At 52.4% G+C, this 27,284-nt stretch overlaps 1 protein-coding gene across 3 annotated transcripts; it reads right to left on the bottom strand.

Annotated features, from left to right (window-relative positions):
* Positions 1-673: 673 nt before the first annotated feature.
* GABBR1 (gamma-aminobutyric acid type B receptor subunit 1) lies at positions 674-27,252 on the bottom strand. 3 transcript variants are annotated; one of them, XM_081245893.1, is made up of 22 exons: positions 27,192-27,252; positions 26,654-26,750; positions 25,778-25,981; positions 23,395-23,415; positions 21,752-21,912; positions 18,210-18,344; positions 17,664-17,834; positions 16,502-16,603; positions 15,856-15,921; positions 15,221-15,412; positions 9,772-10,014; positions 9,087-9,150; positions 7,732-7,809; positions 6,225-6,375; positions 5,600-5,732; positions 4,167-4,283; positions 3,963-4,070; positions 3,447-3,540; positions 2,598-2,725; positions 1,910-2,038; positions 1,564-1,707; positions 674-878 (listed from the first exon to the last, which is right to left on the bottom strand). In XM_081245893.1, exons 2-22 carry the CDS (start codon positions 26,748-26,750, stop codon positions 705-707), a joined length of 2,712 nt encoding a protein of 903 aa, XP_081102019.1. In that variant the 5' UTR covers positions 27,192-27,252; the 3' UTR covers positions 674-704. The 3 variants fall into 3 exon arrangements, with proteins under 3 accessions (XP_081102019.1, XP_081102021.1, XP_081102020.1); XM_081245895.1 differs by lacking the exon at positions 16,502-16,603; XM_081245894.1 differs by lacking the exon at positions 23,395-23,415.
* Positions 27,253-27,284: the final 32 nt, after the last annotated feature.

The following is a 27,284-nucleotide window of genomic DNA, read 5'->3' as shown; positions in this document are numbered from 1 at the left end:
CATGACCATGAGAGGGGCACACACAGCCATGAGGGAAGGGAATACAATGGAGCATATGCGGCCACAGGAAGGGTGCAGAAACCACGTGTGAAACATGTGCACACACAGGAGCCTGTGCAGTGGGAACGAGCAGTGGAGGGGAGGATGAATGTGTGTCTGGCAGAGAGGAGCATGTGAGCCTTGGCAACAAGAACGAGTGCCCTGCAGAAGCAAAATTCAAGAGGAGCAAAACTTGTGGATGTGTGGAGGGGCAAGTGGGCTGGAAGGAGATTAGGATGGTGCGAGAAATGGCCAGGCCCTGTTAGGGCAGAGAGAGCACTCTGGGGAGACCCCTGCTGGATGGGCGCAGAGCACAAAGGCAAGGGCGCTGTGGGGTTGCCATGGCAACGAGGCAGAGGAAAAGAAAAGGGTGTAGGTAGTGAGACTGCCGAGGAGCCAGTGAGTGAGAAGCTTCAGGCCAGGTACAAACTAGGTTATGAAGTAGAGATAGAAAATCATACGAACGAATGAGAGAGAACAGGGCCTGGCTCTGGGAGTACTGGAGACCCAGAAAACCCCGGGACTTGCAGAGGGGCAGGTATTTACAAGAGATGGGATGGAGTAGTGTTCTTCCCACCTGGGGTTGGTATCCCCTGCTTCCTCCCAACCCCTCTCCCCTTCTCCCTCTCCCTCCGCCTACTGGCCTGTCTCCCCTTACACCGCCCTCACTTGTAAAGCAAGTGGACTCGACTCCCATCACAGCTAAGCCGGTCGGGGGGCTCAGGGGGCCCCCTGGGCAGGGCCCCCGAGGGGTCTGGGGGTGTCGGAGGGTGACGTCGGGAGCGGAGCTGCTGCCGGGACTGGAGCTGATGGCGCAGTTCAGAGACGCGCTCCTCTTTCTGGAGGAAGAAAACAATTGGGCGAGTGGGAGACAGGAAGTCAGGAAGGGCTGGGGGAGGGAAAGAGAGGCAGAGGAAAACGTGTGGGAGACGCAGGGGCAGGCTGGCAGAAGAAAGTAACACGAGGCATGGGGGAAAGAACAGGGAGAGCCGAAAGAACACAGTGGGGCACCAGGTGAAGAGATCAGGGAGACACAGGGGCTGGGGGGAGGGGACACAGGTGCACGCACACAGCTTCCAGTAACTCACGCACAGGTTGAGCTTGAGCACCCCCCAGCCTGACACTGCGCCGGCCTCTAGCTACAGCGGGGGCGCAGTGGACACCCTGGGGACCTGCCCAGACCCCTCTCACTGGAGGGTACACTCAAGCCCCGCAGCCAGCCACCCCCAGCCCAGGGCCACCCCCTCGGCTCCTCCGCAGGTCAAGCCAATTGTGCAGCTGTGCTCCAAGAGTCGCCCCCACCTGCCGGGGCCAGCACCCGATTTTGCCTGAGGCCGGCTCCACCCTTTCCCCTTTGTCCTCCTCCACTCACTCCCTGGCCCACTCCCTGGCCGCTTGTCTCCTGAGACCCTCCCTTGGTAAACCACAGGCTCCAGGAAGGCTGATCTCAGGCTCTGCCTCCAGAAGCCAGACCTGAGACGTGGGCCTCCAGGACCTGCCACCAGCCCTGCCTTCACCGCACACCTCAGCAATGATCTTCTCCAGTTCACGGTTCTCCTTCTCCAACAGCCGGGACTTCTCCTCCTCGTTGTTGTTGGTCGAGGACCCCGTCTTCATGGTGTCCTGCGCCTCTGACTGCCACTCCCCTCGGGTGATCAGCCTGCGCATCTGGGGGTGGGGGGTAGGGGCATGGATGGCCGAGCAGGGACTGTGTCAGTGCTTAGCTGACAGTGGCTTGCAGTTGAAAAGAACGAAAACAAGAGGGACAAGCTGGGCCCGAAACAAGGGATGAAGTGGGAGGAGGGGACATGCGACGAAGGTGTGGAGGGGACACGGGCTGGAGAGGGTGGGAGGACACCCAGAACCACACCTTGGGCACGAAGAGCACAACCAGGGTGATATACGAGGAGAAAACTATGGCGAGAGAGGCAAAGGCGAAGGCCGCGTCCTGCTGGCTGGACAGGATCATGGTGACCGGGGCCGTGATGAGGCACAGGACCTGGGGCAGAACATGTTTGGGGTTGCAGATCTGCCGGCTCAGACGAGAGCCGAGGTCTTCTTCCCCCAGGAGAGAGGCTATGGGGACAGGTTCCTGGGGAACTTTCCATTTGAAAAGGACCCAAAGTCAGGATCATCCTCAACTCTAGGTTGAGAAGAATGCCAAACAAACTGTTCCAACCCAGCTCCAGCTCGAGGTCAACCCCTCCCTCGAGGCAGGAGCTCCCAGGACCTCTATACACACATCAGAGTCCCCGAGAGCCAGTCCCTGGGCATCCCTGGCGATTCCAGCCTGTGAACCACAGACAAGTAATTTCACCTGTTTCTGCTTCCTCATCTATCTAGTGGGGATGCTAATATCTACTTCACTGGGTGGCTGTATGAAGATTAGTATGTGCTTTATAGACTGTAAAGTGCTTAACAAATCCGAGACATTAAAAAATGTTTGAAGACTTCCACCCAGCTGACCCCACATCTGGCACCTGATTCATCCCAGGCCACTCCACCTGGGTTGCTATAGTCCGTCCCCAGGGTCGATGCTAGGGGTCCGGGGAGCTCACCGCCACATTGTAGATGGCCATGCCCACAGCCCGGTGGTCGTTGATCTTCTCGGTGGACACACTTTTGGTCTCATAAGCAAGAAAGATCCCCAGCAGCAGCAGGAGCCCCTTGTAGCCATAGAAAATGCCTAGGACAGCAGGAAAGGGCACGCGGGCAAGCAGGCCTTCAGGCTGCACTCAGTCCCCTGCCCTCTGTGCTCTTCACCTGCTGCTACTCCTTCTGGTCGCTCCACAAGGAAACGGGGGCCTCCTCTCCAATCCACCCATTCTGACCTAGCACACCCCTCCCTGTCCGCTGCCCCCACTGTCCACCCAACTCGCCCCGACCTCACTGCTTCCTCTTGGGACTAGGAACCAAGTCGCACAGGACGATGAGGGTCATGAGCAGCTGTCAGTCAGCAAAGGCCTGGGCCGCACACAGTGTCTCACTCCCTTATTCTCCAGGTGGGAAGACGGCTTTCCACGCTGAGGGTAGGTTTGCCATTTGTGCTCATAGGTCAGAGCGATGCTAAAAAGGCCAAAGAGGGCCTAACCCCTCACAGCCCCGGTCTTACTCCAGGGAGCTGACCAGAGATGGTGTCAGGTCTGGAGATGAGGGTGAGGCATCATCACTGATCCCTCTGATGAATACAAGCTCGGCCTCATCCCTGCCTTAGACCTAAGCTCCTCACGCAAAAGACCAACTCTCCCCATTCTCAGAAAAGATTAGTGCAATGACAAACAGGAGGACATTCGCACCGGGTGGGCATGAGCTCTCTCTTTTTCCAAAGACACTTCTCCCTCCAAAGCTACTGTCCCTGCCCCACCCCACCCCTGCCTTAGTGGCATCTTCCCCCACATCCCACACACCAAGCCAGGTATTCATCTTCTTGGAGCTGCAGTGCTCCAGCTGGGGCAAAATAGACACGTCGATATCTTCCTTCGGTTCCTCCTTGGCAAAAGTCTAAGGGAGAGATGGGGCCACAGGAAAGATGGTTGCCATCCTCCCCTTCCCGCCTCTGCTCAATCCCTGACTCCCAACTCTGCCCCCTCTTTCTGATGAGATCCTCAACTCTGATGCCAGATCCCATGCCAGATCCCGGGAGCATTTGCCTAAACACCTTAAAAGTGCTTGTTCCCCCACTTTCCATGATATCTGAAGTCCGCACATCCTGCCAGCTCCCCACCACTTCCTTTCTTCAGATGAATCCAGAGCCTCTGGCGGGGCTCCCTCCAGGAAGGAGGTAGAGCTGCTGAGATGCACTGGGCTGGAAAACACCTCCCACGAGCGGCTCTTCTCCTCAAGACCACATGCAGCCCCGGAGGCCCTTCCACCAGTGAGCCCCCCTCGGCCTCCTGACCACAGGGCCTTCTCCCAAGCGGTACCTCAATGGTCCGGTGCAAAGGGTCCACGATCTGCCAGATGGCGAGGGTGAGGACGTCCATGCCCACCAGCAGGCCCACCGTGGCATACAGCTTCCAGGGCTCCAGGGTCTGGGTGAACACACGGAGTACAGGTGTGTTGGGGTGGGGGTCCTCCAAACCCCGAGAGTCAAGGCGCTAGGGGCCGAGGCATCTGAAGCAGCTCACCTTCCTCCACTCCTTCTTTTCCTCCTTCTTTGTGAAGACCGTGTGGACCCACCAGATCTTGGTGAACATGGAGCCATAGCCCAGGCTAAAGCCCAGACCCAGGAGCCAGAGGCGGGCCTAGGAAAGGAGAGAGGGCAGGAAAGAACAGGGCGGGGCAACAGGTGGGACTGTGCCAGGATGGGGCAGGCTGTAGGAGGGGACAGATGACAAGGCAGGCAAGACGCAGCCAGTAGGGGGGCGGGGGGGAGGGGAGCAGCGGGGTGGCGGCGAGTCTCCCTACTTTTCACAAATTCCTCCTAACCACCTTTGCTACTTTGCCACCTGGGTGATCGTGCTAAAAAGCTCTGGGTTTTAGTCACTTCTGACTGTTCTCTAGTGCCTACAGGTTGCAGCCTGAACACCTCCAGATGTGGCAAGAGGCCTTTCACAACACGGTCCCACCCAAATTCCCAGGCTTATCTCCCCCCAGGCCCTCACCTGCCCCGTGCTCCAGCCCTGCTGAACTGCTCATTTGCTCTCCCTCACCCTTGAGCTACTCTCTTTTGTGTCTTTGCTACCCACAGGATGCTCCCTCTGCTCCTGGAGTAATTTATTTCTCCAGCTGACAAAACCCCCTGCATCCTTCATGATTCAAATGCCGCCTTTTGTGAGGTCCGCCCAGCTACTCTGACAGTGAGCTGCTTTCTCTTTGCTCCCACAGCAGATACCTCTCGTATGCCACTGCAGCTAATTATCTGCTCTCCCACTGCATTAGGTCTCACTGGGGACAGAGAGCCTCTGAGGAATTGTAGGTGTATGTGTGCGCAAATGCCATGTGCATGGATGCATGATCAGGACAGGCACAGGGCAGAGGAGAGAGAAGGAGTGAGGAGGGGCAGGGAAAAGGGTGGGTGTTTCCCACCAGCATAAGAGAGAACCAATCAAATATTGCTGCTGAAGCAGCCCCAGAACCTTCCACGTACCCAGAGTCCCACAAGGCCTCCTCCCTGTGTGAGAGAGGTCCCTTCCCCCAGCTCTCCTTGCTGTTGGTTCAGATCCCCGCCTCCATCCTTCCGAACCACAACTAAGGCTCCCACGGGAAGTCCCCAGTTCTTGTTCTCAGCCCCCATGCCACAGACAGGACACCATTGTCCGAGGGTTCTCTGCGCAAGACCCCCTTCCTTCGCCTTCGATACCTTCCCCCTCTTCTCTGCAAGACATGCCATGGCAACCTTGGAACTGACAAGCGAGCTACAGAATGAAAACTTCTGGAGGCACAGAAAGAAGGGACGGAGCCAGACATAGACCAGAGGGGCGATGTCAGGAGAAGGAACTGGGACAAGGGTCAGGGAAAGACAAGGAGAAGGACAGGCAGGGGATGGCGCATCACAGAAGGCGCTCCTGAGGGGCCGGGAGAGCCATGCTCTGCAAGGGACCTGCCACCCCCTCCTCACCTGGCAGACGAAGGGGAACTGGCTTCTCCCGATGTGGTAACCATCCAGCCCGAGGGGGAAGACGGCAGCTAACGCCAGAGAGCAGCCCACAGCAGTCAGATTATTCAGGTTGGGCTGTGAGTTCTGGATATAACTAGGGCAGAGGCAGAAGGGTGGGAGAGGGAGAAGAGCAGGATTACCCCCTCTCCAGGGAGGCTCAGCTCCCCAAACGCCCTACGAGGGCCTGACCCCAACCTCAGGGCCGGGGGCAAAGGAAGGCAGGCTTGGAGCAGGCAGCGGAGCCTCGAGAGACAAAGCCAGCTGGGTCATGGCAGGGCTGCAGAGGGCTTCCTGCACGGGACCCCGCCATACACAATCTATTAGAGCCGCACACTGTGCTACCCGGTCCCAAAGGCGCTTTTTTTTTTTTTTTTTTCCATTAGTTGTTTTGGAGCAAGGATGGGAGTTATAGCTGGTTTCTCCTTTTTCGTTCCCACTGGTCACTGGGAAAGCAATAATTCAGAGTGGAAACCTCAAGGATGCACAGCCTCAGAAGCTACACAGTTTCCTTCTCACTCCCTTCAAGCAAATGACTGTTATCTTGGAGAAGCAGAAAGGACAGGGAAATGTCAGAAGAGAAACTTACCGGACATGGGAGTTATAGATGTTAAAGGACAGACAGACAACAGCTAGGACAATGCCCAGGCTGGAGAGAACGGATACGGAGATAAAGAGTTTCTGTGACAGGAAGCGGAACGTCTTGATGACCAAGGTCTGGTCAGCTGGGGGGGACCCTCCTGCATGGCACAGGGGAGGGGGAGGGGAGGGGGACGAGAAAGGAGGGAGGACAAAGGGGTGAAGGTGGGACGGGAGAAAGGGAAGAAGGACAAAGCTGCTGATGGGCACCCAGGTCTTAGCTCTGAGGACAGGAGGCCCTAACTGCCCTGAATAGGGGCCGCTGCAGGTCAAATGCTCTTTGATGCTGGGGCTCTTAGGAAACAATCAGAAATGAGACTAGAAGATGGAGCTAGAAGCTGAGCTGTATCACCGAAGTTGTAGAGTCTTTTTTTTTTCCGTTACCGTTTGTTCTTTGTGTTTTTCTGTCTTTCTTGCGGCAAAGGAAAATGGAGGGGAAAGAAGGAGATACTGAGAAATAAACTTTATGAGGTCTCTTACAACTCAAATCAAAAGCTGCAAAAGACAATCATAGAATCATGGAGCTAAAGTCCCTCAAAGTACTGAGTCTGGCCTCCTAACCTCAGGAGGAATTTTTTTTTAAAAAACTGATCCGTGATTTTACTGTAGGCAGGGTGATAGTCCCAAAGGTGTCTTTCAGTTATTATTAAAGGGAAGCTCAAACTTGTCAAAGAGTTCACAGAAAGGAAAAAAAAAAGACTAATTTCAATTTGCTTAGTTTTTTTTTTTAAAAGCATAATTTAGGCCATGAAGCATTTATAGCAATACAGAACACTGTCCTAAATTCAAATTATAAAAAAAATTTCCAAACTCCAGCAGTACTGAGAACTACTAGATTTCAGCTGGGCGGGGCAGATGGCAGCTGTTTTCCACGGCTGTGTCTCCCCTCCCTCCTTAAGAGGCCAAACCTTTGTTTGATCAATAGAGCCCTCCTTTCGCCCACCTCCAGTATCTTTCCCATTTCCTATCATTTAGCTCACCAAGCACACAAAGAATATAATTGCTTCCTTTTTCTCTTTAAAAAGCACATTTTAGCAGAAGACAATTCAATGAGGTTTTGCAGCCTCTCCTACAGTTTAAGCAACCATTTTCCTATCAAAGCTGAAGAGGCAACTCTAGGATTAAAGTAGCTGGTTTAGATACCTCAAGTCACCAGAACATCTGGGAAACCCAAATGGAGTTTCCATTTCCCACCCCCTGCCTCTAATCCCCAGTCATCCCAGCAATGTACTATTTTTAAGAGTGCATTGCTACCAACCGCCTATTCCCTCTCCAAATACACCAGTCTCCCCTACCCACGTCTTGGTGGTTTTATTCCCTTTCTCTGAAACACAGCCCCTGGCCCATCTCCCAGCACATTTCAACCTAATGGCACCTACCACCCCACCCTCACTCAAACACCATTTTTCTGAATTGTTCAGAGGGGTTGAAGGAAAACGTAACCAGGATCCACTTACCAATCCACTTATCCGTTTTGGACCAGGAAAGGTCATCCTTGGTGCTGTCATAATAGCCAATCTTCTTGTAGCTGCCACCTGGACGGACGATCATAGAAAGAGTGACCACAGGTAGGTGAAGACCGATCCCAGGCATTCTCAACCTCCCACTTCCCTAAAGTAGCTCTCCATGGTCGCATCTGATTTTCCCTTCACCTGAGCCCCTGAAGGATACTTGGGAGGACCTGGGGGTCACTTGAATCAGCAATCTGACTTAAAAGCACTAAAGGGTGGATTCCAAGGCAAGGCAAACAAATAAGAATATCTTATATGCTTAAAGCCCTTCAGTGAAGAAGGCTGTACAGTATGTCTGCCGCCCATTCCACAGGCTCACACCTCAGCAAGATGTCTCTCACTGTGATTCTGGCTTCTAAACCTTTCAACGTGTTTCTGTGTATTCTCCCTCTCATGATAGACAGAATCACAGGATCTATTTTCCCAGAGGCTTTCATTTTAATTTTAGAAATTTCTCTTCCGTTGACTTGGCTTCTAATTCCTTAGACAAGCTGCATCTGCCTCTTAAAAAGCCACGAAGTGAAATTCAGTCACTCCTAAGATTTCTAGAGCTGCCCCAGTTACCATAACTCTCCCTTCTAAAGCCAATTCACACCCCTTTGACCATGACTGAAGTCTATTCCCTCTTGTCCTGGTTACAAAGAAGATCTGAGAGGGTGTGGGAGGTGGGGGGAAGGAAAGAAAGAAACTTTTCATAGGAGGCCAAGAAATGGTTCTTTTGGCCCTGCTCTAAGAGGCTGAGAGGGGGGTGGAGTTGAAAAACGAATTCAGAAGTTTTGCAAATACGTGAAGTGCGCTAAGGTATAAGAAAATACCATCTAGAAAAGCCAAACTATACGCACTACAGAAAAATTAGAAATAATTGTTTACAAATCAAGGAAATGCAATGGATTCCCTTTAAAAATAGCAGGTTTCCCAGATTCGACTTTTCTTGAGTCCATGAGTGTGCCACTAACAAGTCATGAACCCCTCAACTCAAGCCACCAAAGGGAAATCTTTCAAATCAAAATGGGGGCCACTGGGGAAGGAGAGTGGCTGTTTTCAATCTGCATGCACAATCACTGCAACTCAGAGAAACCCACCCATAGCTAAGCTTTTTATTATCATCATCATTATTATTACTATTACTATTATTATTATTTAAAAGCTTGATGAAAACAATTAGAAGAGCGGGCAGGAGGTAGGGAGGCACCAAGGCAATCTTTCGATGTCTCCTCCTGGTGTTCTCCTCCCAGACGTTGTCCTAGCCCAGCCCCAGCCTGGCCCCCGACCTCCCCATTCCCTCACGCCCCTGTGCTCACCCTGTAGCTGCTCGATGAGCGTCCATGCCATCCGAGAGCCACTGGCATCAAACACCACATGGCCCTGAGGGGGAGAAACATGTGGAGGAAGGCAAAGCGATAAAAGCAAGAGCAAAAAAGAACATCAGGAACTCTTTGAATCCTTATGTTTTTGATGTAATCGAGCTTCTGAATGAATTCTATTTATGGCATTTGTCTGCATATAGGACATACCCCAGATGCCTATACCCTAGATTTTAGAAACATTATTCTTTTGAAAAGAAGCTTCACCCAGGAGATTTGAATGGGAAAAATCCCCAGAGCACCCAGGGGACCTGGCTTCTGGCCGTGTGACCCGAGGAAGCCACCAAATCCCTCTGGACGCTGTTTTCCCCCACTTTAAAAGGAATAAGTAGATGATCTTTCAGGCTGTTTCCTCTTTTGAAATCCTATAATTTTCATCTGACTCATAAATATTGGGACTGAAGAGAAGTGAGGGGAGAGGTTGAAAGAAACGGAATATACCATTTCCCTTCTAGCCTTCCGTGGGGTTTTCTGGTTTGGGGGCTCCTACCTCCCTGGTCTGAGACCGATTATTGCAGAGAGGTAACTGAGAAAGACAGAACGCATGTCTCCAGAAGAAGGAGCTGGGAGGGGTGTCTCTGGATGGGAGGACAGAGGCAAGTGAGGGGTTGCTGTAACTCACGGAAACACCCTCGAAGGACGAGGAGTTCATTGCCCGGTAGATTTGGTCTGTTATGGTCTGGTTGTTGTAGTTGAAGTCTTCTAGGCGCACTCCTGAACGGCCACCTCCTCCAGACGTCTTGTTCAGGGCCAATGCCAAGGCCCAGATGGCATCATAGGCCAGAGGTGCCTCCTGGAAGCCTCCCGTCTCCTCAGGGTGTCTTTTTAGTCGTTTGGTCAGTTTCTCCACAAACTCCTGGGACGTCTGGGGAGGGAAGAACAGGAGGAAAGGACTGGAGTGGGGGTGGGCTTCTGATTCTGCTCCGGCACTTCGACTTGAAAGGATGGTTTGTGTGCATGTTGTCAGATTGAGAGTATGTACATCCAACATCTTTAACTATAGCCACTTGTCTGTCTTAGATCAGAAGCTACTAGACTAGAGCAGGAGCTAGCTGGCTCCGATGGCCTCAGTGTGCACAGCTGCTAGCTCAGAACTGCAAACAGAGAAGTTTAATAAATAGATGCTCTGCATAATGAACAGCAAAGGATAGAAACCAGAGAGAGGGCAAAGCAAAGACCTGGCGACGCCAGTGAGGAGTGGCAGCGTTGGTGTTCTGTCAGCCTTCAGGCTTTCCCAATAGAGCTGACGCAGGAACTAACAGCTCCTCCAACTCTGAAAGAGCCCGGAAGAGGTGACACCACAGCCTTCCTCACCCTGTCAACCAGGAAGGTTTTTCTTTAGCGTGCTAACCTCCTGCCAACCTCGTGTGCTTCCAGCACACTGTCTCTTGGAGGCTTTTCAGAAGACTTGGGGCTGCAGAAACACCCTTCACACATTTGAAGTCAATTATTCAATCCTTACCCACACCCTTCCCAACCCTCCGTCTGTTTTTTCCAAGAAATCTAAAAAGAATAATAGCTCCTTTAGCTCTGTCATGAAATGGATCAAGAGACCTGAATTTCTATACCCGGCAGTAACGTTGTTTAGCTAAATGACTGTAAGTAAATTGCTTCAGTTTTCGGAAGGGTCTTCCGTATAATGGGGAAAATCACTTCTGCCCTGCTTTATCTCCCAGAAACTGTACGAGGAAAGGTTCAGTGGCCACCTCTTGGCATGGCACAGGTAATACACAGGGGCACTACACAACTCTGTTTAGATTTGGAATCTATTAATATACCAACGTACTCTAATGAAGGAATGAATAGATGAATGAAGAATAAATATAAATCTTTGTTCCTGGTGCCCTGCCCACTTTTCCTTCTCTTCAACTTTCTGGAGACCCGGGGGAGTGGGAAATGCAAAGGACGCGCAGTGTGGTGCAGTGGAAGCAGCCTGGGCTTTGACGACAGGCAGGCCTGGGCTCTGCTCCCCTTGAGGACAGGACCAGGTTCCATTCTGCTCTTAAACCGCAGCATCCAGCACTATGCCCAGCCCATTCTGGACAAATAATAAGTGTCTATAGATTAGGGCAGTGAAAATGCTCTGTTTGGTGGGTACATGTCATTATACATTTATCCAAACCCACCCAATGTACAACACCAAGTGAGACCTCATGTAAGCAATGGACTTTGAGTGTCAATGATATATCACCGTAGGTTCATCGGCTATAACCACTCTGTTGGGGAAAGCCAATGATGGGGAAAGCTATCAATGAGTGAAGCAGGGAGCATACAGGAAATCTCTGTACCTTCCTCTCAATGGTGCTGTGAACTTAACCTGCTTCCAAAAAATTGTCTTTAAGAAAAATGTCCATTGGATGGATAAATGGGAGGATGCTTCTAATTCTAACTAATCCACCTACCTGCTATATAATCTGAAACAAGTTATTAAACCTCACTATGGGGCTTCCCTGGTGGCGCAGTGGTTGAGAGTCCACCTGCCGATGCAGGGGACACGGGTTCGTGCCCCGGTCCGGGAAGATCCCACATGCCGCAGAGCGGCTGGGCCTGTGAGCCATGGCCGCTGAGCCTGCGTGTCTGGAGCCTGTGCTCCGCAACGGGAGAGGCCACAACCGTGAGAGGCCCGCGTACCGCAAAAAAGAAAGAAAAAAAAAAACCCTCACTATGTAGTTATTCAGCTTTAAAATGGGAATAATATTAACTACCTTGAAGAGTTATTATAAGGATGAAATAACAACATGTATAAAATGCTGGGTACAAAGTAAGTTACATTTTCTCCTTCAACTTCATCTTTGTTACTAATATTGAAATCTGTAATTCCAGCTCAGTATTTCAAGTCCTGAATCTCCAACTGTCTCTAAGGCATTTGTAACTATATAATCAATAACCTGAAATTGTAAGTATCTAAGAATAAGCTCTATTTTTCCAACACTCCCCAGTATATAAGATTGAAACCTTAGAATCACCTTAGACTCTTTGAAATCTCCAAGTCCTCTTAATTCTTTTGTTGAAATGTTTCATTAATATCACCACTCCTTAAACAGAATAATGTTAATCATAATAATAGCTAACATTTATATTGGCCTTACATATATCAACTTACTAAATTCTCCAATAATCCAATGAGGTAAATACTATTATATGCCCATTTTAGAAAGAGATAAGGAGACTAAGACACAGAACAGTTTCACTTGCCTGAAGTTATACTGCTAGTACGTGGAAGAGCTGGGATTCAAACCCATTCACAGTCCATACTCTTCCAACTACCCTACACTGTCTCTGTAAGCTGAAATGTCTCTCTCGAGAGCACCCGTTGACAGACAGCAGCTAGCCTGAGACTTTCTGAGTAATCCTTCAGCCTCCAAGTCCATCCGACCTTCAGTTCAAAGTAAACACTGCATCTGAAAATCACCCAGATGGGAAGAGAATCATCTGCTCTGCATGTCGCCATCCCCTGCCCAGATCCTCATACTCTCTGCTGGCTCCAGGTCACCACCACTAACACACTTGGCCACTGGGGGCACCACTGTCCCCACCCATGACTAAAATTACCAAAAAATCTCTCCCCTTTGGGTCAGCGAAGATGGTTGTAAATTTTCAAATGCAAATGTTACAAGGTGGCTTGAGGAAAACTGAACAACACAAGTTCTGCAACCCATAGAAATTAGTGAAATGACCAAGTACAAATTTATGATCCTAAATTTTTAACAGCCCTGTCTGGCTGTCTCTCTGCATGAGAATAGGTGCCCAACGGTGATCTAAAATGTGTATCCTGAGGTAGAGTTTTATTTTCTATCATACCCAGGTCTGACGGGACCTCTATCCCAGTCAGAATCTCCTGACATTCTTACCCCCACGTGTGCTGCCTCTTACCTGATCTCTAGTACAGCTCCCACCCAGAGCTACTTTTCTCCAAAACCACTCTAATCCACTCTCCCATATCTGGCTCCTAAAAACTCTTTCTCTAAACCAGAGTTTCTCAATCTCTGCACTATTGGCATTTTGAGCAGGATAATCTTTTGTTGTAGGGACGATCCTATGCATTGTAGGGTGATTAGAAGCATTCCTGGCCTACTCATTAGATACCAGTTGTAACAACCAAAATTGTCCCTAAACATTGCAACCTCTGATTGAAAACCACCGCCCTAAGAGTCCCCAGAGTGTGTTCCCCACACCAGTAGCATCTACATCCCCAGGGAGCCCCTTGAAATGTGAAGTCCCAGTCCCCACCCCAGACCCACTGAATCAGAACTTCCAAGGGAAGAGCCCAGTTGTGGTTCTGACAGAGGCTAAAGTTTGAGAACTACTGATCTAAACATAAGGCCATCCTTACAGAGTGAAGGCAACTCTGCTTCTTTTCTAAATCTCCTTGGCTCTGGGCCATAGACTCGACCCTTGCTTCTGGTCCACTTCTCTTGGTCCTATTTGATTCATCTACAACCTCTTCTCTAGTCAATTGTTAAGATGGCATCTACCCTCAGAAAAATCTTGGCCTCTTCACCTGGCATTTTAGGCTACTGAGCAGGCCTAGCAATAGCTCTAGACCTCAAAGGCAGACACCATCTTTCTCTAGAGATGAAGAGCCAGAAAGAGACCCTCCAACTCATCCTGTTCAAAAGCCCAGAAGTCCCCCTATAACCCCAACCAAATCCTTGTGTCCTATCAGGGGCTCCTCTAGTTCCCTGCTATGGGGCAGAAGCCACTATTGGCAAGTCCTGGGCCCAGGGTACCAACAAGCCTTTCTAGCTTTGATTACCAGCTCCTCTATCTCCACAGGTTCTCAAGGGCAACTCACTTCTCAGGTGCTCTACAGGGAAGTGATCTTGCAGAATTTTTCCATCGTATTTTTCAACCAAGATCCCTTAGAAATGTCCCAGGACAGTATCCATGATCAGAGTACCGGTGGCAACGGACCTTTCCATCACAATCCACTGCAGAATAAACTTCCTGAATTTTATTTCTCCCTTGCTCAAAAACTGTCATCTGCTAAACAGTGTTAGCTGATAAAAGTACAAGCTTGTTAGTGAGACTTCAGGGTTTTCCACGGGAGGTAACAGAGCAGAGGGTTTGGAGTTAGATTCAACTAGAATTCAATTCCAGCTTCACCACTCAGTAGCTGGTGACCTGCAATAAATCACTTAACCTGAGTCTCAATTTCCTGGTCTATAAAATGGAAATGAAAAGTCTACATCAGAGTATTGCAATGAAGATCACTGAAATCATGTATCTAAGCTCCTGGTTTACTACATAAAAGTGATTATTACTACAACTTTAAAAAAATAAGATATTAGGGTGGCTTTACATCATTCACTCGCCCCTAGCATGCTCTCCAAAGCAGGTATTCCAGACCTGGGGCTACACTTGGAATAATAAGCAGACACATAGGTTGCCCTATCAAGCTCACCCAAGATTCCCGTACTCCTTAAGATGCAGTGCAGAGCAAGAAAGGGGTCTCCCCGCCACACCACACCCTACTCACTTGTGCCCCTCACCTATAGGCTGATTCCCACATCAGAGAGTGTATCTTTTAGCTCTAGGTCTGTCACTAACCAGCTATCTGGGGCTAACTGATTTCAAAAGTCCCTTCTACATCTAAAATGCTAAAAGAGAATCATTAAAAAAGCATCGGGAGCCAAGCTAATTGAGTATCAGTCAGGAGTGAATATTAAGCAACTCTAAAGTGCTCTGAAGTCACCAAGAAAACAAAACGAATGTTTGCCCAGGAACAGCGCTCCTATAAAGGTGTGCTTGCAGATACAGCATCTATATTGTCATTAACACCTCTCCCTCATTTGACTTCTTGCCAACTGCTCCTTATTTCCATGGTAACAGCTCTGCAACTCATCAGGGGCCCACTGAACACACCACTCTCATAACTCTCTCTTTCCTGCCCAAAGAAGTCACAGCAGAGGTGGAATCCACAGGAAACACGATGCAAGCAAGTTCAGGGTGGGCAGAGGCCCCTTGCCTTCCTAGACCTCCAAACGCCATACCTGTTCCCCTCACCTAAGAGACCCCTTCAGTCCCCTCCATCTGCCCAGGTGCCAGCTTCCAAGTCCTCACACACTCACCATGTTGGAAATGCTGCGGGTGTTGGCAGGGTTCAGCATGACAATCTCGGTGGTGATGTGGCCCTCCACCGCCTCGGTCATCTCGTCCACTGTGCAGTTGATGGACGGGTCATAGATCTTGAACCAATTGTCCGCATACCACCCGATGAGGAACCAGACGTACTTCTTCCCGAAGAGCCGCTCCTTGTACACCTGAATGCAGAGGAGGAGGAGGGCTGGGTCTTTGTTTTGTTTCTTTGTCTTATCTCACTTGACACTATGCAGCCTCTTCGGATTCAGAGGAGAGCAGAGAATTGAAACAAGAAATCTACAAGTCTGGGGGTAGTGGGGAAGGCTGGACTACTCCTCCTTCTAAGTGCCTCCCCAGCCTCTATTTTTAAGTGGTCTTTTCCAGCCAGACAGGAAAGATGGGATTCACAGGCTCCTCCAGAAACACAAAGCGATAGGAAAATAAGACCTGGAGAGAGTGTCACATGTGTGAGAAGACAAGATGTGGAGTCAGAGCCAACAGACAGGGATTTCGTATTAATCCTCACCTCCGATCACTCATTCAGAGATGCAGAGGGGAGAGCCCAGGAGACACCCAAGGCAAAGAGCCCACCCAGTGCCCCTCCATCCTCAGATTCCAACTCCACCTCACAAAAAACTTTCCGGGCTTCGGTCTCATAGAAAAGTCCCACGATGATCCGGGCGTCTTGGCGCTACAGAATGGAGAGAGAACAGAGCTCCTGAGGGACGCCGGAAGGGACTAAGCCAAGCACTTTCACAGCTTTGATTTCCTGTCCCAAAGTGCTTAGTGCAGGGTTCTGTCCAATGGGTAGTGGATAAATGTCAGCTAGACGATGGAGCTAAACTTCCCCGGGAGACGCTGTTGCCTCACAGAATCGAAAGTATGTGCCATGATGCAGGTGGTGGCTAATGCTACAATGGTCAGAAACCGCAATAGATTAATGTACCAAATCGACACATTGTACTTTTTTTTTTTTTTTGGCCGTGCAGGCATGTGGGATCTTGTGGGATCTTAGTTCCCCAACCAGGGATCAAAACCACGCCCCCTGCAGTGGAAGCACTGGAAGCACGGAGTCTTAACCCCTGAACCTCCAGGGAAGTGCCAACGTGTTGTACTTCTTAAACTTACACAATGTCATATGTCAATTATACCTCAATACCCCAAAAAACAAAAAACAAAACCTGTCCCTGCCTGACTCTCCTTTCCAACCCACCACTGTTTTCCCCACCCAGACCCTTGCAAGCTGGGCCCATCACCCCCTGCCATCCCACCTTAAGGTTTTTGACGGGCACAGCTGGATCTGAGAAGAAACTCTGACGGAAAGTAATCTCGATTCCAGCCTCCTTTACCCGTTCCTCCAGGTCGTCCAGAGTCTTGGGTGGGGATGAGGAGCAAATAGAAAAGACACAGGGTGCACAAAGGAGTAAAGACTGGAGGTAGGACAGTGGGCTGCGTTCTCAGAGCAAAGGAAGAGCGGTTCTGAACCTCCCTTCAACAGCCCTGTCCCCGGTGGGGAGAGTTCGAAGGAAAGCATCTGGAGTCTTAGGATGTAGCTTCCAGCTGGGAAGGTGCTTGGTGAGCCCCTCCTGAGGAACTGTGCCCAGGGAAGTCACCCCATCACCCCACTCCTACCTGATAGCAAAAGTGGGGGAAAGGAAAAGAGAGGAACCAGAAAAGACGAGGCAGGGTCTAGTACAGGCAGGATGATGTCAACCTCAAGAGGCAAGTGGGCAGACAGACAAAGGATCAGAGAATGTCCTGAGTCACTGAGAGAAGGTTGGGGGAGGATTAAAGAGCCACCGAACATGAGAGTGAATAGAGGGCCCAAAGAACAGAATTAAAGGGAGGGAGCAGACTGTCTTCTCTGGGTACAGAGCCAGGTATTTCCTTTCTTCCCCCACAAATCTCCCTCTTCCCCTCCACCTCTCCTTGCATGTCCGCATCTCGGAATCAATTACCAGGCCATGTACATGCACGTGTCTGTCTGCCTCTTTCTTCTCTCTTCTCTCCTTCTCCCTCCGTCCTCCCTCTCTATTCCCTCTCTTCTCTTCACACACGCCCACCACCTCCCCTTGAGTGCCTCTGGAATCTACTACTTCCATAGGTTCTTATCTCATATTCTCTCCCTTATCTTGCCTCAACTTTAGAGTGAACCTACTTTAATAGAACTGGGTCACTTGGAATCTCTCTGTCTGCGGGACAGAGCCTCAAAGCAGGAAAAAAAAAATCCTAAAACCAGAAAGTTGGAGAAGGTCCCAGAAACTCAACTTGTTCATTCCTCTGGCTACAGGAAGAACATGCACTTAACCCACTGGGAATGTGTTCTCTTTTGATAAAGAATCAAGGTCTTTGCCCCGCCCCCAGTGAATCCCGTGTCACGTCTCTCTGTGCTGCGATTTGAGCAAAGGCTCCCTTCACCCTGTGCCTCCTCACCGAGGTGAAGACCTCAGTGGTCTGCTGGATGGTGGCGATCTTCTTCCAGCCCCACTTTTCGAAGAGTTTCACCCGGGTAGGATTATGGAGTGTGGCTGACGGATGAGTTCGGAAGAACGTAGGAAAGCGTTGCCGGTTTGACAGGGCCGGTGAACTGGAGCCATAGGAAAGCTATGAGAGATGGGGACAGGATGACGTGTTCATGGCAGCCTCACGAAGAGCTGCCGAGAATTCCTTCAACCTTTCCCCGCCTCTGGGATTCTCTCTCTCACTCTATCCAAGCCTCCCTACCTCTGCCCAAGGAAAAGTGCTTCTCAAAAGCCCCCTCCATCAGGGCGCCCTTTCACTGAGCTGACTTCCCACTCCTTCTGATGGAGAGCAGGTCAGCTGCAGCCCTGGCAGGCCAGTGTTGCTAGGAGGCCAACTAGCTCAGGTCTGCAAAGGACTCTATCTCGGAAGTGGGTCCGCTGTGGTCCGCAATACCCTCCCCTCTTTAGTACAGCCCAGGGGACAGCCCCACCTTCTGGCCCCCAGGGCCTTGCTTACCACAATGAGGTTCCACATCCTGGCAGCCTCAGCCACGAGCGTGGACACAGAGCTGCAGCCAGGCATGAGGATGATCTTGATAGGGTCATTGTACAGCAGCTCGTACAGGTACTTGGTGGCTTGGCCTGGGTCACACTGAACGAGGAGGGAGGGGATGAGGGAAGCTCCCCCAGGGCTCCTCCCCTCCCTGCAACACCTACTCTTTTCTTTTCCCCCAACAACCTAGTTACTTCCCCCACTAGCCATCCCTCTGCTGAAACCCTTTTGCCATTATCACCATTTCTTCTCCTTCCTGAGTCTCCTTTCCCCTCATTCGTGAAACACCCTTCTCTGTCTTCCACCTGGCGCCTGCCCCACACCCTCTCCTGCACACACCCCCATCAGTATGTATGCAAACACTGCCTTCCCTCCTTTCAGCGCATCCTCAGACATCCCCTAGCCCACCTTCGCTCCATCACCCTGCCCCCTTTCCTCAGGTTTCTATGCTCCAAACATTTGTGAGTAGAAAAGAGTCTGCAGGAATATGAATAAATTTTTCCTTAAGTCCCCAGACAGCCTCCTTAAAGCCATATTATGAAGAGTCCTCCCTCACCTCTGCAAACTCCCCCTCCCACCTACTATTTTTTCTCCCTCTTCTTTTTTCAGGGCTGGAGATAAATAAACAGGAGAGAACAGGGACAAGACCACCAGGGGGTCCTGGCTCAGCGGATCCATGTCCGCCCACTGAGCTCTGACATTTGACGGGTGCATTGGAAAAAAAAAAGACATTCAGGGGCGAAAGGGGATGGGGAGAAACAAGGATGAGGGAAGAGCTGGAGAGAATAAATAGAATGGGATGCTCAAGAAACCAGATGCTTTTAGGGGTGCCTGAAAGAGAAGAATGGAGTTGGGAAAGTAAACAATGCAGACAGCTCGAGAGGAAGGCGCTCGAGGGGAGGAGGGGAAGTGGGAGGAGGAAGAGCCAGCCACGGGGCTCCCACTGCCTGTTCCCCTCCTGCTGAAATATGACATTTCAGAAGCTGCTGGAGCCCCAAACGAAGTGGGGAAGAAATGGAAGCCAGTGGGGAGCCAGGGAGGAGGGGACAGACAGGAGACAGAGGGGACTGGGGAGGGTGATATGGGGGTGGGGGGGCAAGCAGAAGGAAACAAAGAAGGCCCCCTAGTGCCTGCTCGCTTCCCACTGAGGCCTGACATTTGGGACACGGTGGGAAGTTGGAGAAGGGGGAGCCAGGGGAGGCTGGCCCAAAGAACCAGCTCCCCTGCTGCCCGCCCACCCACACCCCTGCTAAGGGCAGTGTTCAGTGTCTGCTCAACTGCGTGTTTGGAAGGTCCTGCATCCCTCCCACTTGGGCATCTTTGTGTATCTTTACCATTCTCACGCCCCACCTTCCGCATCTATCACTCCAGATCCTGCCCCCAGCTTCTCCCGAGGGCCCTCTGTGGCCCTCACTTTCTTGTCTGAAGAAAAGGTTAATAGAAACAATAAGGACAGATAAGAACACATAAGATACAGGCAAACAGGGCAATGTACGCTACGCCAGCGTCTCTCCTTCTGGCTCCTCATTCCTTCCCGACCTTCTCTTACACCCCTTTTCCCTTCCACGCCCTATTCATCACCGCACATCCCTCGAGCCACCCTATTCATCACCGCACATCCCTCGAGCCGCGTGATTCTCACCCCCTCTCCAATAGACTTCCTCCGCTGCTGCTCTCGCAAGGAGCAAGGATCCGGATTTGCAGGCAGGAAACGACACTTCCCAGTTTGTCTGCCTTTCCATCTCCCCCTCGCTGCCTCTGCTATTTTCTCTTCCAGCCCCCCTTCTCTTGGGTCCCCATCTGCTCCCCAGCACCTCCAGGGAATCACCTGTCATGGTGCATGAGTTTGAGCTCACACCCAGGGCTCCCCTAGCTCCCTTCAATCCCCTATTCTAAAGCCTGCACCCACCCCTCCCTGTCCCTCTCCCCATACTGCCCCCCCCCCCGCATAGCCAGTTACCTCTCTTGCTCTTCTAAGCTTGACTCCTCCATGGGATCTGACCCTCTTTCTCTTCCTGTCTCTCCTACCCTAACTAATTCTTTTCCTGTGCCCTGTGACCCTTCTATAGGCACCCTGGGGTTAGCTTCATGGGATTTTGACTGGAAAAAGTGCAGATCCTTGGGACTCATCCCTGACCAAGGATTTAGAACCTGTATTTTTAACAAACTCCTCTGGGGATGCTTAGGTACACTGAAGTTTGAGAATCACTGTAAAAGCAGCAGAAGGGATTCAAATTTCCCTAAGAGTCCTTGTGCCCTCTTCTCCCCAAGGGCCCTATCTTCAACTTTGCTTCTGCCCCTTCCCTCCTCACATACCTATATCTAGGTGTAGATTGCTGTTCTAAAGAACGTATTTAAATCCTCAGTCCACCCCAGGTGTTAGATCACCAAGTGCTCCCCTCTGTACTCTTTCACTCTCCCCCAGTCCCTTAAGTCTCTGGGGCTTCCTATGAGAGAAGATAGATTTGAGGTCCCAAATCGCCTTCCTTCCGTGTGCCACATCCTTCCCCCATACTCCCAATCATTCATGTAAGGGACAGGGGTGGGAAAGGAATCTTGCAGGACTATCCCCTACTACACCTGGACCCAAATTTTCTTACTTTCCTCCCTCTCCCTCTTCCCCACCCCCCCAACCCTACATCCCATTTCCCTTCTCACATCTCAGAGGCCACAGTGCTGCAGGGAAGACCCTTAGGAGCCGAGTTCCACATGATGCCCCAGGGTCTCTCACTGTCCCCAGCCCTCCTCCTGGTCCCCCTTCCCCACTGCCACTCTTTCCTGTTCTCTTTCTCTTCCTCGCGTCCTGACTCTTCACCATCCCCATGCTCTGCGGGGGCTCCTGTGTGGACCTGTAACCCCATCATTTTCCTAGTGCCTCTGCCCATCCCTTGACTATTAGCCTTCCCCAACCACAATATGCCATATAGTCCCACAACCCAGGAATCTGCGACAGGGTTGGGGATGAAGGGATGAGAAGGAGTCAGGTAGGGACCACAGCTACCCTGCTGTTTGTTGTGATAAATAAACTAGAGCGCTCAAGTCCCTCCACATTTTGCTCATTGGGTCCCTATTCCTTCCAGCTCCGACCTGCTGCCAAGATTTACCTTGTTACCATGGTAAATGTAAACCCCAGATCCAGCTCCCGCCTCGTCCCCTCCATCCCCCAACCCATTCCAGGGTTAGTTTACTCTCTGGAGGAACTGGATCAGCTTGTACCCTAAACCCATCCCCAGTTTCTCCAACCACCCCCCACCCCGGCACTTCCAAGGGTCTCAGGGAGCAGAAGGGTCAGCCTTGCAGCGTGATTAACCACCTTGAACCCCTAGACCCTCATCTTGAACCTCCAGCCCTTGAGACTCGCCCCGAGCTCGCGCACCCCCAGCCTGTCTTCTGCTAGTCACACATGGGAGGGGTCTGCCTGGCAACCCCAGGAGCGACTCACGCTAAGGTACATGCAGCTGGCCCCCTGCCCCCCACCTCCCACCCACTCCCATGTCCGGGGCTACCTTGCTGTCGTGGTGGATGAGCTTGAGCTCATAGTCCGGCAGGATGTCCCTGCGGCTGTTCACGTCCTCCAGCGCCATCTCCACCGCGGGCTGGCAGGCCTGGCCCCCCGGCCAGCCCCCGCTCATGGGAAACAGCGCCCCGATGTACACCGCGCGCCGTTCTGAGGAGGGGTGCGGGGGGACCCGCGGGTGAGGCCGCGGGAGATGAGGGGAGTGGGAGGCCCACGCCGGAGCCACCCCCGCCGCCATCACCACCAGGAGCGGCAGTGCCCACCCCAGCCGGGGAGAGGGGACCCCCGGACCCATGGCAGGGGGCGGGGGTGGCTGCTGGGGGAGGAGGAGGAGCTCAGGGGGGACACTTCTCCCGGGGAGGGCTGCTGAGGGGATGTCGGGGAAGCGCCTCCATCCCTGGTTTTGTGCGGAGGAGGGGGATAGGGCCTCGGGGAAGCAGGGGAGGTTGGCTTCGTACGGCCCCCAGGGCTCTAGCTCCCGCCACCGCCACCGCCACCGCGGACTCTCCTCGCGGACTGACTGACCGACCGAGGGGAGGAGGAGGAGGAGGGAGATGCAGGGCTGGGAGGGGGCTCTGACGTCAAGGGCGGCGCGCGGCAGCCGGGGTGGGAGGGCAGAGTTAGGGAGGAAGGAAGCGGGTGGGGATGGAGGCAAGCGCCGCTGTAGGAACCACAGTGTGAGAGGAGGGGAGGAGAGGGAGGATGCGACCCCTAGGGTGAAAGAGATGGACGAGGAAGGGAAGGATCCCACCTAAGGGAACATCAGTGAAGGAGGAACGAGGCGAAGGGGCGTGCCGGGAGGGCGGGGTGGGCGGAGGGAGCCGCGGGAGGCCGAAGCCATGAGGGGCGAGCGATGGAGAAGGGGAGGACGAGAGTGGGACGCGAAAGAAAAGGGGCTGGCGCCTAAGCGTCTTAATGGGGGTGTGAATAGCTGGGGTGAAGGACTGAGGGTGGTGAGGGAGAGGGCGATGGGAAAGGTTTTGGAGAGAGAGGGAGAGCTGGGTGGGGAAGAGGGAGGGCCGGGGTACAGGGGGAGGTGATGGGGGTAGAGGAAGGGAACACGGGGCTCGGTGGACAGAGGCTGAGAAAGGGTGGTGGGAGAAGGAACTGAGATAAAAGAGAAGGGGAAGGGCGTAGGGAAGGAAAGGATGTGGGGAGGAGCTGAAGGAGGGAGAGTGAGGCCTGGCAATGGGTGAGATGGCTGGGCCAGGCTGAAGGAGTCAGCAGGTGAAATCCTAGGAAGGGGGCAGGCAGGGAAAGGTTCCAGAGAAGGTCGGAAGGAACCCCACAGGGGAGGACGAGGTGGAAGCTCCGGGTCTCCCAGCACTCTGCCGCCCCCTGCTGGGGCCCTGCCATTTGGCAGAAGCGGAGTCTGGGAGGAGGCGGAGCCGAGGGGCGTGCAGCCAAGCGGGGAGATGGGAGGGACCGCAGCCTCGCAGAAAACCGGGACTGGAGGCTGGAAACAGGTAGGGAAAGAAAGGGCCAGCCGCGTACTGGGGTGGGTGGGGGAAGGTGGGGGAGGAATGGGAAAGATGAGAACTCATAGCCTAGGGGCAGAATCCCTGGGGGTGGAGGGTGAAGAGTGAAGGGTAAGGGGATTGCAGTGCACGCGATGAGGGTTTCTGATCTCACCTGAGTGTGGCGTTCGATTCACTGGCAGCAGGAAAGACGGGGATCAGAGAAGAGTTACCAGTGGTGCCCAGCTTCCCAGGCCTGATCCCCAGCCCCCTCCCACACCTGTCCATGCCGAAGAAGACCGCGGGGTGAGGGGGAGCAGAAGCCTGCGTTTCTGAGGGGAGGGTGCCTGGGAATAAGAGCAAGGTGGGGCTGTGGGTCAGGACTTGTTGGTTTTCTTCTTTTATTTCTCATAGGACAACAGAATTTGAGACAGGCGTGCCAACAGCTAAAACATGGGCAGATTCTGGTTTTGTGGAGCCTAAATATTATAAAATTTGGGGGTCTCTCTTTAAGAGAAAAAAATTACAAATGCAATTGATTTGAAACTATTGCTGTTAAAATATCTTACTTTTGCAATTTTTACAAAACCCTATGACCATGTGAACACATTATTAGAACCTTCTACATTATTCGAACACAAGAAGAGGCCTGTGTAAGTGAGGAACCCTGGAGCTTAACTTTCATTAGCTTCATAGTAAATTCACCCCTGGCTGGGAGTCCCACTTTCCAGAATGGAATGATAAACTACAAGCAGGATAATTAAGTGAGGAAAGCCAGGTCCAAGGATCTTGAAAGGTAGAGGGTCTACAAAGGTAGAGGAAGCATGAAGTATGCCTGCATCCCAGGAGAGAAGACTGCAGAGGGAGAATCTGGGTGCCCAGAAAAGGGGGAAGTTTGCAGAACCAGATGGAAAAAAGGGGGGTGGTGGACACAAGATGGATTCCCTTGGGGAATGATGGAGGTTGTCCAGGAGGTATAGAAAAGGACTGTCCTCTTCCCACCTCATCCCTGGGTTGTCCTTAATACTCTGACAATTCTGCCCCCACTTTTAAGTCTTTTAAATTTTTACCCTGATAATTTTCCACCCCGGATAGTCTTTTCAATCTTATCGATTTTTCTAAATATGATATACGATTTATTGCTGAGTCTTTACAATAATTCAGGTATATAATGAAGGGAGAGGGATCAATTCTAGAAGAAGGTTATGCATAGAAAGTTCTAAGTTTCGAGACAGGAACTGAGGCTGGGGAAAACTGGAGTAGTTAAACCTTAAGAAGAGTGATGGAGGGAGAGATTCACAGGGAAGGAGAAAATGTGAGACCCAAGGATCGGGAGCATGGGGAAGATATTAAAAAAGAGAAAGGTAAAGGAAGGAAGTCCCCAGCATAGATAAAGTGGACACGGGGGACTGCAGCAGGAAGTGTGAGGCAGGTGGATGGAGGAAAGTATTAAGCATTCACCTCTGCCTCCCCCATGCCCCCCATTTTGTGTAGCACCCTATTTTTCCCCACCATCCATTCCCACCCCACTCCCATCCTCTGACAAGCGTCCTCATCTGCTGCATGCAGGCAGCTGTTCCCCTCACCCTGGCAGTGGGGCTTGGGGGTGCTCCACTGGCCCTGACTACAGATGCTCCGGGAGCTGCCCACCAGATGGAAGTCGGAGTCACACCGGAAATCCACCCGGGCTCCGTCCAGAGCTGGGAGGTCCCCACCCGTCAGGAAAACCTTCCCATTTTCCAGGGTCAAATAAGACTTGGAGCAGATTCGGACTGTGGAGACAGGAAAATAGAGACAGGCGAGTTGGAGAAGACTCCTTCCCCTTAGGGAGCAGGGAGGGGCCTCAGATTTGAGTTTGGGTCCACAAGCATCCTACTCTGCAGGAAATCAGGTGTTAAAAGGATTAGCTTCTCTAGCTGCCACTCCTCCCTTAACCCTGTAAGCATCCACACATTCAAAAAAAAAAAAAAAAAAAGAAAAAGAAAAGAAAGAAAAGAAAAGAAAAAGAAAAAGCATTTCCATCCTAGGAACCCAAGATGGAGCTATAAGCACATAAAATGGGACCTCTTCAGAGTCAGCTACAGTGGGTGGTTCTTTGGCTTTGAAATGTGTGGATGTATGTAACTTTAGATGCACAATCAGATTTGCCTTATTATCGCTGGCTTATACTCATGTTAAACTGGGTTTTAGTTTGGGGGTATATGGTCTCTCCGTTGGAGACAAGTATTCGAAAATGTGACGAAATCATTTTAGAATGTTTTTGCATAATCTGCCACTAATAATCCTCAAAGAGACTAACTCACAAGATGAATAACCAAGTTATTTTCTCAAATGGGCAGTGGCCTAATGAAGGGAGGATGAAATGAAATGTGCAGGCTGCTAACTTTGCTGCCTGCAACTGCACACAACAAAGCCCCTCTTACATAGTAGTTGTTCAATAAAGGTACTTGTGAATTTAGTTACACTGGATTTAAAGTGCTGACTTGCAAGCAATGATGCTAAGTTTGAGACAGGAAGAATTGGCTTGAAGAGGAGAGGGGCTCTGAGAGGCTACTCACCACAGCGGCTGGGTGTGTCCATATCTGTCCAGGAGCCGTTGGCCAGGCACTTGCGGACCTTGGGCCCCACGACCTCGCGCTCCCCCCGGCACACATACTCAATCTCATAGTCCACGGGCAGGAAGTTGATAGCCTTCACCTGGTCTCGAGTCAGGCCCCTGTACCTGATGCCCCCTTCCCAGGGCGGGTGTATGATCTGGCAACCTGAGGGGTGAGTCCAGAGGCAGGCGGAAGGAGAGGGATGGTGGGGAAAAAGGAAAAGGCAGAGTCAGCAGTGGGAGGCAGGGGAGGATAGGGCGTGGTCAACGGGCAGGTGGAGGACAAAGGGGATGGGATGAGGTGCGAGAGGGTGAGAGTGGGGAGGGGTACAGACCCTGGGCTGAAGGACACAGTGCAATGAGCCAGGGTCAGGGAGCTCACAAGTGGGAAGGGAAGGGTGCTGGTTGGGGTAATGGAGAAAAGTAACTAAGAAATCGTGAAGGGCTATGCTATGCGAGTGAGTTTGGTAAGAAAGGCTAAAGGAGAATGAGTTGAATTAGCATGGGAGGGGGTCTTACAAGGCCACCTGGGCAGCAAGGTGGGACCAAGGAAAAGGCGGAACTGAGGTAGCAATGGGGGGCCCAGAAAGAGGGGCAGGGTTGAGGGAATAATGCGGGGTCACAGAAAGGGGGCCTAGTGTGGTACCGGGGGCCGGAGAAACGGGTGCTGGGTAATAATGCGGGGTGATGGAAAAGAGGTCAGGAGTAGTAAAGTGGGGCCGAGCAGACGGGGCTGCCAGGCCGGGATGCTACGTAGGGCCGACGGGATAGTAGAGGGGATGCGAGGAAAGGGGGAGTGGAGTGGAGGGGTGCCCGAGGTCGCCGGAGAAGGGTGCACCTTCCGAGGTGGCGTTGGGGGTCTGCGCCCCGCCCGCGCCCGGGGGGCGGAGGAAGAGTGGCGCCAGCGGCAGCAGCAGCGGCAGCAGCAGCAGCATCTGAGTGAGAGGCGGCCGTGAGGACCGGACCGAGCCCCGCCGGCGCTGGCCCGGACCCGGGAGGCGGCCCGGCCTCCCTCCTGTCGCCTCCCGGGCTCCGACCCGGCTCAGCCCGGGGACCCGAAAAGCGCCCCGTGGAGGAGGCGGGGGCGGAGCCCGGCGCGGGGTGGGGGGAGAGGAGGAGAGAGAGCCTGTCCCCACCCTCCTCCTGCCTCCCTCGGCCCCCCCCACCCTCCCGGGACTCCACCTCTCACCACCTCCTCTCCCCCGGCCCCCGCGGCTCGCCGGAGCCCGGCTTCCCCACGCTCCCCGGATCGGCCGCCTCGCCGCTCCCGGTTCCTTCCCCGTCGCTCCTCTTCTCCCGCGGCCCCCCGACCCCCGGCTCGGCCCTCCCCGCGCGCCCCTCTCCAAGCACTGCCTCCCCCGGGCCCTGGCTCTTACCTCGGCGCGCCGGCCCAGCTCCCCGGCTCTCCCGGGCCTCAAGGCCCCAGGCCCCGCCGCTCCTCCCCGCTCCCCCCTCTTCTCTTTTCCACC

The sequence above is a fragment of the Mesoplodon bidens genome (genome assembly GCF_964165515.1).
Source record: "Mesoplodon bidens genome assembly, chromosome: 10".
Classification (NCBI taxonomy): Eukaryota; Metazoa; Chordata; class Mammalia; order Artiodactyla; family Ziphiidae; genus Mesoplodon; species Mesoplodon bidens.
This window is presented reverse-complemented; position numbering and strand designations above follow the sequence as displayed.